We start from the raw sequence: 18032 nt of genomic DNA, 5'->3' as shown, positions 1-18032 counted from the left end.
GAGCTAGCACTATAAAACCAGCTTAAGTCTGGGCTAGTACAAGCAGCCACACATACACATACACATACACATGCATGCACATTGTCCCAGGGTCACAGTACTGTATTTTAACATTTTTTGATATGACGTGGCAGGGAATCAAACCTGAGACCTTCCGCTCTCTGGGCGGACACTTTAACCCCTACACCACGGAGGCGGTCCTTGAGAAACAGAAATGAGCTGTACTTGTTCCCTCAAACATTGTGAGGCTTCAACGTTGACTGGCTGTAAGTTCACCTGATATGTATTCTTTAAGAAGTGGGGTATTGTTCAAGAGTGGAAAAGCTGATCTTAATGGGATTGGTTACATGTTCAATACAGAGGCAGAACTCCATACTAACTATTACAGCTTTCTGATGGTCATCGTTGGCCTCTAGGATGATGACATCAACACCACAACTGCGCAGGTGCTTGCCGAGGCCTTGCAGCATGGTGTCCACGACCACCCTCAGCTGGTGGGGGGTGATTGGAGGTCCGGACTGGGCGGGGCCGGACGCTTCTGGCTGACCAAAAACACCCTGGCTCAGTTACAGTTCAAAGATTTCAATTCTTAAATATTTAATCAAAATAATGCTTTTTTATAATTACGAATTTCTCTATCAAATCTACACATTGAGCAGAGTACTATAATCCCTGTTCACAGCTGACCCAGAAGTATAACCTCAACTAACTAGTGCCCCCAAGTATCATAACCCCACTCACTGGTGCCCTCAAAACTATAACCTCAGCCAACCTGCATAGCATTACTCCTGACTAAAAACGAACCTGTCAATTAAGTGATTGATGAACCTGAAAAATCCAGATTAATAATTTGGAACTTTGGAACTTACCAATGCCCCTACAAGATTACCCCCCTGCTTACCAGAGCACACACTTACACCTGAGTAGTATTACCCTCCACTCACCAGTGTCCTCGGTTCAAGGCTCTTCCCCGCAGCTTTGGCCTTCTTTTTGTCTGTTTTTGAAGGCTTCGACCACTTGGCACACACAGGAGGCTCGAGGTTGATCTGCAGCCCCGACTGCTGTGCGTGCGACGTCAGTACCGTGTACACCTCCAGCAGCACGTACGCATCAAGAGCTGGCAACAGATGACAGGACACTGAAGTGGCAGTAGGTTCTGGACAGAAGACTGACAGACTGACAGACTGACTGATTATGGTTTTACGCCGTTTTTAGCAATATTCCAGCAATACCATGGCGGGGGACACCAGAAATGGGCTTCACAAATTGTACCCATGTTGGGAATCAAACCCGGGCCTTCGGCATGACGAGCGAGCGCTTTAACCACTAGGCTACCCCACCGCCCCTAGGACAGAAGACAAATGTCCTAGTCTCATGTGTTAAAAACTTCTGCTGATTAGGTTTGTTTGTTTGTTGTTTAAAGCCTCACTCAGCAATTTTCCAGCTATATGGCGGCATGCTGTAAACAATCAAATCTGGACCACACAATCCAGTGATCAACAGCATGAGCATTGATGCACAGTCGGGATATTATCACGTCAACCAGGTCAGCAAGCCTGACCACACGATCCCGTTAGTTGCCTCTTACGAAAATTACCCTGAAGACCAATTCTAACCCGGATCTTCATGGGTACAGCTGAATAGGAGCTGTCATTTCAACTTAGAGGTTTCAAACAATGATTAATACCTGCAAAGTTTATTCAAAACTGAATATGGCAGTTTTCTCATCTGAGTGAGCTTGAGATTTTAGTTTTACGCCGCTTTTAGCAATATTTAGTCAATATCACTGCAGGGGACACCACCAGAAATGGGCTTCACATATTGTACCTATGTGGGGAATCAAGCCCGGTCCTTCAGCGGGACAAGCAAACGCTTTAACCACTAGGCTACCCCACCACACTTTCTCATTTGAATTAGTCGAAACCATCTTCCCTAGAGAGAATGAAGTGCCTACCTGCATACACCATCTGTGCCTGCCGCAGAGGACGTTTCTCCCAGTCCGACATCTGCTCCACTTTACACAAGGGTTTTCCCAGACACTGTCTGACTAGCTCACTTAAGCCACGCTCTTCCTTCTTGGAGAAAGAATAAGGTTTCACAGAGCCTTCTCCCTTGTCTTGTTGACTACCTGTAGGTCCTCCATCTTCCCCATCAGACATGAACGCAGACTCATCCAAAACAACAGGGCCATCACCAAATATCTGTGAACATTGAGTGTTCCATTAACCTGGGTAATAATGTGGCACTTTGAGCTTTAGCGGGTGGATTTTGGTACATTAAAATAATGACATCATATTGCTATTGCTGTCATCATAACGTGTACAAGAAGTATTTGAAACTGAGAATTCAAATTTGAATTTGATATATTTATTGTATGAATGCCATAGTCTGCAATATTCCAGGAATATCCCTGCAGCCTGAATATACTTCAATACAGGTCAGACTAAAGGAATAAACAAATGGTTATTTTGAGCATTCATCCACATTAAGATGTCTTCATCCATGCCCACCAGACACAACATGAGTGTAAGTTCTGCTAAGATACCAGCAACCTGTACCCCATCACAGATTATCAGGTCAAGGAAGAGGTGAGGTGAAAATTGGGTCTAACGTCGTGCTTGAGAATATTTCGCTCATATGACGACGTGCATGCGTGTGTATGTGTATGTGCGGCTGCTTGTACTAGCCCAGACTTAAGCTGATTTTATAGTGCTAACCCACTGAGATACCATGCCGCAGTGAAGCATGAATACCCAACTCAGACACATTATACTGACTCCAAGCCGACCAGTCCTTGTTGTACCCATTAATGCCGAGCGCCAGGCAGGGACCAACAAGTACTATATTTTAACGTGTTTTGGTACACCACGAGGCGGTCATCAAGGAAGAGAGTTTTATGGATGTCAATTTGATTTTTTGGGAGACCACAATGTTACAAAAGTAATCCGACAACAAAGGTGGAGACTTGCGATACCAGCACCCTGTACCCTATCACAGTCTATGTGGTTGAGATTCCAGAACCAACTCCTCGCCATAAGCAATATGTGCCAACTACAGTTTATGAGGTTAGTAAAAGTCACTATTTCACACCACACTTTTCTAAACAACCATAATGCACTCTCTCAATAATAATAACTATCAGCCCTCAGGGAGGCTACCATATAATTTATTCCACAAAAAATTATGTATTTAGATTACAACAATATATTAAAAAGTTCCAATGAATTAATGCAACATTGCATTGCATTGAATCGACTCTCGCGCCCTTAACCGCCGAACTTTATTTCAAGCGAGTTATGTCCCTTGAGCTCTCTTTACAAAAATCCTACGCACAACTTGTGATTGAAACCAGTTCAGCAAACACCGACAACACAGCATGCGACAGTATTCGATGTATGGAGCAATTGTTTACATTCCATATACGGTAAGTGTTCCCTGTTTGGAAGTCCTTCGCTATGAAGTTTCAATTATCGATTTCAGGCAAGTCGTAAGGGATAATAAGACTTGTATTGCATCAATAGGAAGCTAAAGTGAGTTCATATGCCCCAATATGTATAATATGGGACAAAATATTGTAAAACATGTGTGACATTATGCCTTTAAGATAACTGTACCCCACAACATCCCTTGAGGTGTATGACCTACCTGCTTGCTGAGGTCCTCCACATTGACGACCCTCTTCATCCTCATCAGGGGATCCTTCATGCTGGGGAATGTCTTGGTGAACATGGATAGGTCAGTCTCCAGGCCGTAACCTGCCACAAAAATAGGTTTGTTTGCACTTGGCTGCACTTATGTGGCACTAAAGATTGTCGTAAAAGTATGTTGAATGCTGTCAGACGATTTGAAGTGCCAGTAAAATGTTGAGTGCTGTATTGAAGTGATTGAAGTAGTAAAATGTTGAGTGCTGTATGTGGCAGCAGATGATTGAAGTGTCAGTAAAATGTTGAGTGCTGTATGTGGCAGCAGATGATTGAAGTGCCAGTCAGTGCTAAAATGATTGAAGTGCCAGTAAAATGTTGAATGCTGTATGTGGCAGCAGATGATTGAAGTGCCAGTAAAATGTTGAGTGCTGAAAGTGTGGCAGCAGATGATTGAAGTGCCAGTAAAATGTTGTGCTGTATGTGGCAGCAGACGATTGAAGTGCCAGTAAAATGTTGAGTGCTGTCATGACGCAGCAGATGATTGAAGTGCCAGTAAAATGTTGAGTGCTGTATGTGGCAGCAGAGATTGAAGTGCCAGTAAAATGTTGATTGAAGTGCCAGAAGAAAGTGCCAGTAAAAATTGTGCTGTGAGCAGCAGATGATTGAAGTGTCAGTAAAATGTTGAGTGCTGTATGTGGCAGCAGATGATTGAAGTGTCAGACGCAGCAGATGATTGAAGTGCCAGTAAAATGTTGTGCAGTGGCAGCAGATGATTGAAGTGTCAGTGTTGAGTGCTGTATGTTGCCTTACAAACCACCAGTACTACCACTATTATGCAGCTCTATGTACACAGCATCACAACCTGAGACTTACCCAGCTTCACTGTGTCTTCATTACAGAAAACTCTCCTTGTGAAGTCTGCCCAGTCCTGGTCTGTTAGTGTTGACCTGAGCGTAGTGCAGTCGATCAGATACACATGGTCCGTCACAGCAAACTGCATCAGGGCCACTCTGTGACATACAATCAGAATGGCTGCCTACATTGTTTACTTGCACTACGTATGATCCACACATAATTACAGCTACAGATGCTAACACCAAATTAAGACAAAATAATGAACATGTGGAAACTCAGAAAGAAAACTGCAATCACTATTATGTCAAAACTTGGGGTTTGACATCCATCTGTACAGTGCCAACAATTGTGGGCTATTTTTGTGTGAGCGTTTATGTAAGCATGTGAGTGAGTGAGTGAGTGAGTGAGTGAGTGAGTGGGGCGGGCAGGCAGGCAGAGGCTGGCAAGGGGGGGAGGTGGGTGGAGGGAGATAGGGAGACAGACTCCGCTTTCACAGATATTCCGGCAATATCAATGTCTTGAGAAAGTTAAGAATCAAATCTATCTGCAATTGAGGTACACACTTTCGATCAAGAGGCTATCCCACCAACCTTCATGTGTAAAGTTGAAACATGTAAACTAATAAAGTCATCATAACAGATTCAGGTTGTCATGACAACACCCTGGCGTTCCATGACAAACTCACCTCTGAGGCTGTGCTGCAAATGCGGGTCTCCACTCCGAGTCGATGCCAATCACTGTTCCAGGCTGGAAAAACATCAGATCAACACACGTTATGAAATAACGACGACAGTATCATTGGTATTATCATAACTAATCATTAAGTCTGAGGAAATGATAAGACAGCTCTGAATCCCATACCAGACACATGGCCAGTCTGTACAGACGTATATCACTGTTGAAAGAGTGAGCGAGTTGGTTTTATGCCGCTTTTAGCAATATTCCAGCAATATCACAGCGGGGGACACCAGAAATGGGCTTGACACATTGCACCCATCACTGTTGAAAGAAAATATAATCATCATGAATAAGGGAACATGTGAAAATACAAGTGTTCCTATATTCTTTTCCAGGTTTCTTCATAAGGAATGCATTTGCACTGTGGGTGAAATTCTGGAAATAAATAAAGGAACACATGTACTTTCAAGTGTTCCCTTATTCGTTTCTTGGAGTATAAAATGTTTCTCAAAATTTGCACATTTCTCACCATGAATACCAACAAACCACACAACTCTGACAGAACTTGATAGCAACACATCAATAGTCAAGGAGGGATAACACGCTTCATATGAAGTGGGTAATTAGAAATTTTGGTATTGGTTAAAACACGACAGCTCACAGGATTTAATCATGCTGCTGCATTAGGAACAGTTCCTTCTTTTTCCACCAAAAAAAATTAATTTTTATATGTTGTCAGAACACATTTATAAAATAATGTCGCTTTGGACACACCTTTTGATTTGTCATCAGCAGGAATCAAGTAGTTTTGGTGGACACACAAGTCCATTGTTTCAACTCACAATGACAAATGTGTTAAGCATATAATTAGGATGGAGGTGTTGATCTTATGGCCCAAAGAGCTCCACATAATTTTTCAAGCAGTTGGGTATTTACTCCTAGGTCTGTTTATGTAGGAGAAAATTGCATTTTTTGAGGAGTAACTAGCAATTTGTGTACTCCCACTAGTTTACAGAATTGAGTACTTTTACACAGAGTTTCTTATCCTTATTGGGTAATTAACACTTCTAAATATATAAATATACTACCCTTTAAATGTTTAGACTCACTTAATCACTCACTATATTTTATGTGTATATATGTGGTTACATCAGAGATGAATGTCTCCCCTAACTTGGGAGAACCAACAGCAAACCTTATGCGGATGAATTGCACAAGGATCATGCATCAACTTGCTGAAAAGCATGTGCAAATATCATTCATTCTTAACAAAACGTCACAGCAAAACGCAGCAGTTTATGCTGCGTTTTTCTGTAAAGTTTTGTTAAGAATTCACAAATTTTCACTGAGTTTCATCATTTATTGAACTCAGGACAATAATTTTTTCAACATTACGGAATGTGTTTTACAATACATCAGTTCATGTGTAAACAGTATCCTTAAACTGTATAGAATATTTTGCAAAATCTAGTTTAGAATCGTTGACTAAAGTAAGTGGCTACATCTACACCAGTGAGTCTAAACTTTTGATGGGAAGTATATAAATGCTTCTCAATAGACCTAAGTCTCATGTACAACTCGTTGTTTATTTCTTGTAAGACTAGCCACAGGAACTTTCTTTGCCAATCAACCAAAGTTCGTTTTGAGACATGATCACCGGTGTGCCGTTTTCTCTTCGTTACATTCACAGTGTCAGTTAGGTTAGCTAAAATGTCTGCACATAACCATTGAGCTACATCACACCTATCCGTAATGTCACTGATTATGTCTTGAGCATAACCATTTGCCTCACTATGTTTACTTGCCTTGAAGTAGTCTAAAAAATTTTTTTTTTGATGAGGCTGACTCACGCACGTTTTCCTGCCTCGCGCAGCCATTTCTAAACACTCGAACATGGAAGTCACTGTGACAACTACAGTAAAGTCCGGACAGTGGCTATGGCTAAAATAGTATATCTATATATAGGCATCGTTTAACATTTGCTAATGCTGTTGTAGAGTTTGGGAGCCACAACGAATTTATCATACGCAAGCCAGTTTAGTTAACTGAGTAAAAGTACGCGAAGTATTAAGACCTATTGGGATTTAAGTGAGTCTTATGCGTTTTTTGTACTCCCAGATTTGTAATTAATTGAGTAAATGTGATTTCTATAGCGTAAAATATGCAAATACGGGCATTATCTGGAGCTCTGTATGGCATAGAGCCATTTAGCCAGATCCTGTCAACCAGGAAGGACGGACAGACAGACTACGAAAGAGAGACTGAGACATACAGAACACAAACAAAGCCTCACCACACAAAGTCTGGCCACACACACGCTGAGCTTGTCACGAGTGTCAACCAGCGTGATCTGTTCCAGTGGAACGCTCAGGGAATGATAGTACTTCTGCAGATCCTGCTCCGTGTAGCAGTCGTCATCCCAGTTCTCTCCCCCTGTGTCATCCCACCCTCCGGTAGCACCATCTCCAGCCTGCTCACTGTAACCATAGCAAAAAGGGCATCGCTGAGCCAGGCAAATATCCTGTGGATGTTGAGTGAGTGAGTGAGTAAGTGAGTTTAATTTAAGCAATATTCCAGCAATATCACAGTGAGGGACACCAGAAATGGGCTTCACACATTGTACCCATGTGGGGAATCAAACCCGGGTCTATACCCCACTGCCCCCTGTGGATGTTGAACTAATACTTGTGACATTCTTGTAGGTGCATGGAGTCAGCATTTCTCTTAACACTGTACAACAAAACAGGACATTGAAATGGAGAGCATTGTGATTTATGATAAAACAGTCAGACGCCTAGGCGAGTCAGCTGAACTTGGAGAGATCTTGAATGGTTGGTTGGTTGCTTAAAGCCGCACTCAGCAATATTCCAGCTATATGGCGGCAGTCTGTAAATAATCGAGCCTGGACCAGACAATCCAGTGATCAACAGCATGAGCATCAATCTACGCAATTGGGAGACTTGTGTCAACCAAATCAGCAAACCTGCCACCCGATCCTGTTAGTCGCCTCTTAAAACAAGCTTGAGTTACTGAAGACCAATTCTAATCTGGATCTTCACGGGTCTCTTGGATGGTAGAGATGAGTACTGGCCTGACTTTCATATTGCAACTTATTGCAGTAATGATGAGTGAGTAATGATCCATGTATTGCGATATGTACCACAAAACATTTCCATCATTATTTCATCTAAAATTTGTGACAAACTTGAAACAACAGACCAATACATCAGACTTTCCTCCACATTTTTGACAGTTTCTACATACCTGGCCATCCTCTCCTTGGCTTCTCGAACAGGGCGGGGCAGTTTATCATCACCAAGGTGATATATCATGGCCCACTTGGCAGCCTCTTGGAGATCATTGTAACACATGAGCTGTTCCACCAGCTGTTCCTTCAAGAAGTCATTCTCCCCCACTGCATTCTACAACAAGAGTGAATGAGTCCAGTCAGTCAGTGAGAGAGTCCAGTCAGTCAGTGAGAGAGTCCAGTCAGTCACAGAGAGTCCAGTCAGTCAGTGAGAGACAGTCCAGTCAGTCACAGAGAGAGTCCAGTCAGTCAGTGAGAGAGTCCAGTCAGTCAGAGAGTCCAGTCAGTCAGTCCAGTCAGTCAGTCAGTGAGAGAGTCCAGTCAGTCAGAGAGAGAGAGTCAGTGAGAGAGTCCAGTCAGTCAGTCCAGTCAGTCAGTGAGAGAGTCCAGTCAGTCAGTGAGAGAGTCCAGTCAGTCAGAGAGTCCAGTCAGTCAGTGAGAGAGTCCAGTCAGTCAGAGAGAGTCCAGTCAGTCAGTGAGAGAGTCCAGTCCAGTCAGTCAGTGAGAGAGTCCAGTCAGTCAGTGAGAGAGTCCAGTCCAGTCAGTGAGAGAGTCCAGTCAGTCAGTGAGAGAGTCCAGTCAGTCAGTGAGAGAGTCCAGTCAGTCAGTGAGAGAGTCCAGTCAGTCAGTCCAGTCAAGCAGAGAGAGTCCAGTCAGTGAGAGAGTCAGTCACAGAGAGAGTCCAGTCAGTCAGTGAGAGAGTCCAGTCAGTCAGTGAGAGAGTCCAGTCAGTCAGTGAGAGAGTCCAGTCAGTCAGTGAGAGAGTCCAGTCAGTCAGTGAGAGTCCAGTCAGTCAGTCAGTCAGTGAGACAGTCCAGTCAGTCAGTGAGAGAGTCCAGTCAGTCAGTGAGAGAGTCCAGTCAGTCAGTGAGACAGTCCAGTCATTGTTATTTCTGCAAGTCGATTGAAACACGATTTTGACTCTCAACTAAACGATCTTGACACAAATGGCTGACGATATATCCGCACAAAACTGGGGTGTGGTCGAAGCAAGCCCTCTGGTTGGTCAACGCTGCTAAATCTGCACATTATTTATAAATTCTCTGGATTTTTTACTTTCAACGACTGCTTGACTTGGCAGAAATGTAAGATTTTTTTTCCAGCAATGGCTTCTCAAAAGAAAGCATCATTTGTAAATGTCTCCTTAACAAACATCAACCAACCAGAGGGCTTGCTTCGACCACACCCCCGTTTTGTGCGGATATATCGTCAGCCATTTGTGTCAAGATCGTTTAGTTGAGAGTCAAAATCGGGTTTTAATCAACTTGCAGAAATAACAATAAAGAATTGGTAGGTGTCATGAGTGGTGCTCGATAGGCCAATCATCCATGATTATGTTTACATTAAGTTTTAATCGATGGTAGCGTAGCGATCGGCAAAGCAGGCGGGTGGGGTACACCGAAGTGTCCAGCCTTGTCATAATGTATTGTATGTGAAGCATTTCGAGTCGGGGGTCATCTCAAATTTGTGTATATATTCTGTAAAATCTTTAATCCTTGCAAAGACACGAGGGCTTGTGTGTGGTAGTGGAAACAATACTATCTTTGCCTTGTTCTATTGTTACATGATTTCAAACACTGAAAAACATTTCAGACTCTTTTGCTGTCTGTGACTGATACAGTGTGTGTCTGTGACTGATAAAGTGTGTGCTGTTTGGTGCCTGGTTTGGGTTTCTCCCACCCCAAGGATTCAAAATGAGGCATATTTAGGATGTGAACCAACAGTTGCAGCGCACTTTACACACTAACACATGCGGCAGACAGACAGGAACTACCCACCTTCACCATTTCATCCCAGCTGCCAGATCCAAACGTTTTCTGTAACAGAAATAAAGTCATATATATCTAATATTTATGTTGTGGTTTGTTTTTTTTACTCCACCCTCAGCAACATTCAGCTGTATGGCAGTGGTCCATAAATAATCGAGTCTGGACCAAACAATCCAGTGATAAACAACATGAACTCTTTGTATCACTTGCTTATTGCAATAAAGAAGGTGACTATCCACAGAACTCGGTTTTCCTTCAACATGAGCATTGAACATCAAGAATTTTCTGGATTTCCTCTTCTTTTCATTCTAAATAATATATAATAAAACGAAGATGAAATCCACAAAATCCTTTATGTTCATTAAATAGCATCTTCTAAAATGCCAATCAAGCATCTAACATGACCACTGATCAATATTGGGCTACGATGACGTGTGTCAACCGTGTCAGCAAGCCTGACCACCTGATCCTCTTACGACCATGCGTTGCTGAAGATCAATTCTAATCCGGATCTTCACGGGTTTATATCTAGGAACTACAGAGTGTCAGCCAAAAGACACCAAATAGGCACCAAATATTCTGGAATTGAAATAAATGGTATCCTGCTAGCCCATGGCTATTAAGCATGATTAATCATGAGTTGCTCAGCAAATATTCCGGATGTGTGATGGTGGTATGTAAATAATTGAGCCCATACAATGCAGTGATTAAATGCTTCACAAAGTCACCAAGTCTATTTGGTCACCTCTTACGACAAACACCCGTGAAGATCTGGGTGAGAATTGATCTTCAGCAACCCATGCTTGTCGTAAGAGGTGACTAACAGAATCGGGTGGTCAGGCTCGCGGACTTGGTTGACACGTCACTGTATCCCAATTGCGTAGATCGATGCTCATGCTGTTGATCACTGGATTGTCTGGTCCAGACTCGATTATTTACAGACCGCTGCCATATAGCTGGAATATTGCTGTGTGCAGTGTAAAACTAAACTCACTTAGACAAACTTAAGTTACTGATAGCATTCAAAACTGGAATCTACAAAGTGTTTCCATTGCTATAAGCAAGTTTCTAGTATTTGATCATGTGGTTTGTTCGTTGTTTAACGCCACTCTCAGAAATATTCCAGTAAATAATCCGTAAATAATCAAGCTTGACCACCCAATACAATTAGTCACCTCTTAGGACAAGTATGGGTTGCTGAATGCCAATTCTAATCTGGATCTTCATTGACATTGACGTCATTGACAATGTGGTAACATACAGGGGTTCAAAATTTGTTTAAAAAGCCACTTACCACAGGGCAAGTGACTTTAAGAAAGTAACTTGTCCTGACTAATTTTCCACTTGCCCTGATTTTATGAAATAATCATGATGATGTAATTATGAAAGAATAAATCAACATGGTATTTGATGTTAATGTTTACTGGACTATTTATTGAAAAGTGATAAAAAGCAAAGAAAGATAACTCTACTTTATTATCATTGCGAAATTTAATAGCTACATTTTGATATGAAATTAAATCCTAGTCTATTTGCAGTTTAAAACCATAAGTGGAAATTATCTAGTAGCCCACGGACAAGTAAGATACCATTATTTGATTGCCCGAAATGAAAACTGACTTGTCCCGGGTGTCGGGCGGTGGGATTTTTGAACCCCTGACATAAAACACAAAAAGATAGTAATCATAAACAATTAGATACTCAAAACAGCAAACCACTATTCATTGTACAAGCATTTATTTGATGACTACAACAATTCTTCAGCACCTCACCTCTATGTATCTCTTGTACATCAGGTACTTCAGCGCTCCAACACCTCGGGCATTGGAGATGTTCGGACAGTGCTCTAAAATGAAAAGTACAAGATTATTAAAGAAGGTGTCTGACACTATAGTGAAAGTGAAAACACAGATGTAGCTCTGACAAGCCGAGTATCATAATCAGCGCAAATCTGTGTCAAACCCACATTTACCGGATCATGTTACACAACTAAGGGCTGTAACTCAGCACAGCAAACTGCAAATGTGAGTGCCTTTTCTTATGCCACTTTTAGCAATATTCCAGCAATATCACTACAGGGGACACCAGAAATGGGTTTCACTTTGAACCTATGTGGGGAATCAAACCCAGGCCTTCGGTGTGATGAATGAAGAAAACTGCATATGTAGTATTATGTACCTTGAGGGATCTGGTAGAGTTTCATCAGCCTCACTGCCAGCTTGCTCAGCGTCTTTTTCTGGATCTTGTCTCTCTTCACATTCTGCACCCCCGAGGACCTGAAACAGTCATACAGTCCAACCAGGTATTTTCATCAATATTCACTCCAGTAAACTAGAGTTAATGTGTGAAGTGTGTCAAAAACACAGGGACAAGTTGAAAAGGATGCACTGGATGAATACGCAGTGTTGCTATACTGTTGATTTTATAAATTTTAATACATATCTGTATGCAAGCAACTAAAAATTAATTGGAGAACTGGTTTATTGTCAAGGGGTAAATGCAGTGATGTCAGCTGTAAATAATCGAGTCTGGGCTGGACAATAAAGTGATCAACTGCATGAGCATTGATCTACACAACCAGGATACAATGACGTGTCAACCAAGTCAGCAAGCCTGACCACCCGATGCCCTAGTCGCCTCTTACGACAAGCATGGTTACTGAAGACCAATTCTAACCCGAATCTTCTTAACATGGGGAACACTTGGACATTATTGTATCATCTCCATGTTGATGTCACATAAAGTATTTGAAGAGCATTTAGAAGTGATACACATTAAGGGGGAAATGTATGGATGTCAACTTCTGTAACATTTTTATCTGGAGGTGTTATTCCAAAGAGTCTCGAGTTGACTGATAGCTCTACCAGGCAGGTGAATCAGTGTGACCTACTCGATGATCCTGTTGATGTCTGTCTCCCGGTCACACAAGTGGTCAAGCAGCTGCACCACGGCCTTCTGTTGCTCGGGGTTACCGATCACGTACGATTCCAGCAGGTTCACCTTGTCTTGGAGCAGCAGCGGGAGTATAATCTGGAACCAGAGAGACACGGTGATGGAGTGAATGAGTGAGCGAGTGAGTTTAGTTTTACGCCTCTTTTAGCAATATTCCAGCAATATCAAGGTCGGGGGACACCAGAAAATGGGCTTCCGGTGATGGAGTGACTTCGAACAGATATAGCGGCGCACGCGCACGCACGCACGCACACACGCACACACACACACACACACACACACACACACTTGTATAGCGCCAATATCCGGGTCATTTTCAAAATTGGTAGGATTTTCAATTCTTTATTACAATAAAATCAAACTCATAAAAATTGATTTAGGTTTTATTCAAATGAAATCTCAAATACTTAATTATTCAATAATACAAACATGCAGGCTCAAATTTACTAATTGGCCTTTTAATTGATACATAAGTAATTAATAGGGTGAGGGAAAGTCCTGACCGTTACCACTTCTTAATCAGAATAAGGATTTTAAAATATAATTCATAAAAATCTTTTAAAGATGGCATACACAGCTTTTACACCGACTTAATCAAACTTGAAGGTAAAAACTATTATCATTATTTTTTGAAAGTGTTATTTTGTATCTTTCATTTATCATTATTATGCATATAGCTTTCATGAGGTAATATCATCTAAAATTCACATCAGCTACTAAGCCCAGGACATCTTTTGATGACACCAGCATAAAGAGGAGTGTTTCATGTATTATCATGAATTAATTAAAGCAGTCAATTAACACCAGTAGCAGGTTAGGACAATAGTGGTAATGGTTTGGACAGGAATGGTAGCTTGGGCTGGACATAAACCTTAAACAATTTAATTGAACATAGAAACAGGTAACATGAAAGGAAAAAAAATTATATTATTTACTTCAACTGCTACCCCTATTTTTGGACCGACAGTGAAATGTGTATTAGAAATTTTAACTTGTAACAAATGTGACATGTTTTCTTCCATGCTGTGGTAGCGGTTTGGACATTTGTTATATCAATATGAAACTTGTGAATGAATTTAGGCTTTTGATAAAAACAAAGCGGTAGCTTCTAAAGAACAGAAAAACACACCTGTCTAGGTTGAAAATCACTTATAATCGAGAAAGAAGAGTGCAATTGGGGAGCGAAAATTGAATGAATAGTAGCGGTTTGTGACATTATTGAGTAGCGGGTCAGGACATCAGTGTAACAATCAAATGTTATCCTCTAAAAGTTGCAAAAGATTAAATTCTGAAGGTACTGCAACAACTATGATACTATGCGCATGGTCATGCTACACAGGCCACTGCATGAATGTCATTTTGCTGTTGATATTATGGTGCAATATTAGTCTCCACGAAATATACTTCTTTCATTCACTTTCGGATACCTTTACTTTTGTTAATGTCGTGAGATGGTAACACATATTTATCAAATACAAAGGTTTGGCCAACATATTAGCACCTAGCAAATATTCAAAGTAAATGGTAGCCTTACATATCTCACAGTTAAAGTTAAAACAGTTTACACCCAAAAATCTTTAAAGGTTGGAATACTGTTACCATAGATGTCTAACCGTTACCTTTTAATTTATAAAGACTATAGATCTTATAGAAACTAGAAACTTAACCTGATAAATTCGTTTTGGTTTTATTATTTAAAAGCAGATAGATAAGTAAATAAAAAAAATATTATCACACCATGGAACATATTCTTTAAAATTGAAATTTATTAAAGATATGTCCAGACCCGTTACTATTATTTGTCCAAACCGTTACCAGAGACTGTTTTTTTATGATACTACATCAAAACTCCTTTGAACAGTAAAATTCCATGCTTAAACTTATCTTAACCCTTAAAGTAATTATAAATTTGTTAAATTTCAAATAGTAATGAACAACTTTTTGAAATACAAATCATTTTGTCCAGACCGTTACAAGGACTGTCCAAACCTTTACTTTGCAGTATGGTAACGGTTTGGACAGTAACGGTCAAGACAATTTGTAAGTAAATCTAAAATAAAAAAATGAATGATCCCTAAAAGATTTCAAAGGACATGCCTTCCACCTCTTCCATTTCTGGGCAGCATATCCATTGAAATGTAAAAAAACAAAGAGATATATTTGACACAAAATACATTGGTAACGGTCTGGACAATTAAGGTTGACACATAACATTTATACTTATTTGATGGTGTCAATTTTCTGCAAAATGTGTTGAATTTCATTATTTCATTTGCTGTCACATGCACAGGGGCTAGCTCAAGCACACACAGGAAGTAGTATTACAAACCAGCTCCAGGGGGAAGTTATTGCAGGAATTTCATACACTGGTAACGGTCATGACACAAAATGACAGGACAAGCATGTTACAATTTGTAGAAAAAAACTTTTTAAGTTAAAAAAAAAATTAAATGCAGTTTGGGTATGCCTGTTCAATTGTAACCGGCATAATATGAATTAGTTTGGTTATTTGCATTTATATTTACATTATTTGTGAACATTGATATTAGGACCGTCACCTCCGGACGGAGCAAATCTGCCAATTATGACCCTAAAATGTGGCTAAATATACATTTCAAAATGACAAGACTAATGATATACCACATTTACTGATTAGTAAACTTCTAAATATGTTTTCTAGCACAAAAAAATCCTTTTAAGTTAACAGATTTTTTTTTTATTTGGAACGGACAGAAAATCCTACCAATTTTGAAAATGACCCATCCGTAATCCGCTCTGGCTCTAAGATGGTCTAGATATCACATAGAGTTCAAATGCTTCAGCAAAGAGACACGTCTTCAGATTTGATCTAAAAACAGCTAACTCTGGTTGTGTTCTGAGGTGAGATGGAAGATTGTTCCAGAGATGAGGGCCAGTCGTCTCGAGTGACCTGTCACCATATGTTTTTGTCCTAGTCACAGGAATTGTCAAAAGACACTGGTCATTTGATCGGAGGGAACGTACAGGAGTATAACGGTGGAACAGAGCACAGAGGTACTGAGGTGCTAGACCATGTAAACTTTTGAAAACAAGGAGTAGAGTTTTATATTTTATCGCGGTAGTGGACGGAAGCCAATGAAGTGAGTGAAGAACGGGAGTAATGTGGTCTGATTTCTTTGACAGAGACCACTGGCTGCAGTATTCTGCACCTTCTGAAGCTTGTGTATAAGATAATTTGGGAGGCCCACAAGAAGCGCATTACAGTAGTCAAGACGAGATGTTACATATGCCTGAATAAGAGATGCTGTAGTCTTGACGTCCAGGTATCGTCGAATCATGCCGATGTTTGTAATGTGGTGGTGTAGCCCTTCTACAGATGTTATTGATGTGTGGCTCCATGGACAGTGAAGAATCAAAAATAACTCCCAAGTTTCGCACCTCATGGTTTGGCTGAATCTCACACTGACCGATGCTGAATTTAGGAAGAGAGATACTGGGTTGGAGACGCTTAGGGTGGAAAACTATGAGTTCAGTTTTATCATCATTCAGTTTGAGGTAGTGTGACGACATCCAGATTTTGATGCAGCTGACACACTCTTCAATGGAGAGAAATGAAGACACAGCTGATGAGGAAAGTAAGGGTTTGAATGATATGTAAATTTGAGTGTCGTCAGCATATAAATGCAGTCCAAGGTTGAAGCTCGAAAAGACGATATTGGGAGAAAGTGAGTGAGTGAACTTGGTTTTATTGTCTTGCAAACAAGAATCTTAGATACCTCCCTTTCCTAGTGAAACCATTCCATTAAACAAGGTCTTATAAGTCAACCAGAAGACAAAAATGTTTATTAAACCACAGATAAAATGTATTTGTACCTAATATACCTAATAATGCCCAAAATTGTTAGCCCTAAAGCTTGTAATCACACCCCACCCTTTTGAAGATTGAACCATGCAGCATGACAACATGAAAACCTTTGATTGATATCGTGAATCAACAATCTACACCGTCAAGGTACAATGACATCCAATCCCCCAAAACATTTAGGCTGGTCACCCAGTCCATCCCTTAAGTCAATAACCCCACAGGCTGCTTGGGGCCTATTTGAACCAAAACCTACAGTGGGTTAGTTGTGAATGAGCGAGTATGGTCTTACACCGCTTTTAGCAATATTCCAGTATCATGGCAGGGTCACCGAAATTTTTCTTGACACACTGTACCCAAGTGGGGAATCGAACCCAGGTCTTAATGCAATGAGCAGACAATTTAACCACTAGGCTCCCACACAGTCCGACCCGATTTCTCGAAACAAACTTTAGTCTTAGTTTCAACTTAAGTTAGAGTTTTTACTCAAATTTGAGAAAATGCATTTCCCAGAATGAACTAAAATCAATATTAAACTCAAACATAGTAGACGATTTGAGTTTGGTGGATAGATTACTTAAGTTGTTTGGGCATTTTTATTTAAAAAATGCAATTGAGTTAAAAAGTCAGCTGTTTCAAATTGTCCAACTCAGTTTGAAATTTGAGTAAAAATTTAACTTGTTTCGTGAAATCGGGGCCAGGTTGTGATTAATAAATGTGAACGATCAAATATAATAATGAGAAGGATGTAAAATAGCGTGTTTACCTCTTCCATGGAGAAGTGTCCCTGTAATCCAAGCTTCCCAGCACAATGACAGGCCTTCAAATAAACCACAAGAAGTTGAGATGAAATAATGACTACAAAAGTATACTTGAACATTGCTATCAATCTTGCCATTATTAACATGCATGCTCCATGGACTTTCTTTTGTAAAATTCCTATTTTCTTAAATTCTGCATGTTAACATGGTATTAAATTAAATAAT

At 40.6% G+C, this 18032-nt stretch overlaps 1 protein-coding gene across 1 annotated transcript in view; it reads right to left on the bottom strand.

The window, feature by feature from the left end:
* LOC124285777 (exonuclease mut-7 homolog) overlaps window positions 1-18032 on the bottom strand; it is a 32664-nt gene that overhangs the window by 11171 nt on the left and 3461 nt on the right. Inside the window, exons 3-15 of the mRNA XM_046722047.1 lie at window positions 17813-17866; window positions 13144-13283; window positions 12432-12529; window positions 12026-12099; window positions 10263-10301; window positions 8442-8599; window positions 7471-7654; window positions 5185-5246; window positions 4518-4654; window positions 3646-3755; window positions 1955-2201; window positions 945-1117; window positions 381-542 (exon numbers count right to left, since the gene is read on the bottom strand). Of these exons, the coding sequence (XP_046578003.1) occupies window positions 381-542; window positions 945-1117; window positions 1955-2201; window positions 3646-3755; window positions 4518-4654; window positions 5185-5246; window positions 7471-7654; window positions 8442-8599; window positions 10263-10301; window positions 12026-12099; window positions 12432-12529; window positions 13144-13283; window positions 17813-17866 (1638 nt within the window). The remainder of the gene's footprint in view (window positions 1-380; window positions 543-944; window positions 1118-1954; window positions 2202-3645; window positions 3756-4517; window positions 4655-5184; window positions 5247-7470; window positions 7655-8441; window positions 8600-10262; window positions 10302-12025; window positions 12100-12431; window positions 12530-13143; window positions 13284-17812; window positions 17867-18032) is intronic.

This window comes from Haliotis rubra, unplaced genomic scaffold, assembly GCF_003918875.1.
Source record: "Haliotis rubra isolate DU_JTF1 unplaced genomic scaffold, ASM391887v1 Scf369, whole genome shotgun sequence".
Lineage (NCBI taxonomy): Eukaryota > Metazoa > Mollusca > Gastropoda > Lepetellida > Haliotidae > Haliotis > Haliotis rubra.
Note: the sequence above shows the minus strand (reverse complement) of the source record. Positions and strands in the feature narration are given on the sequence as shown.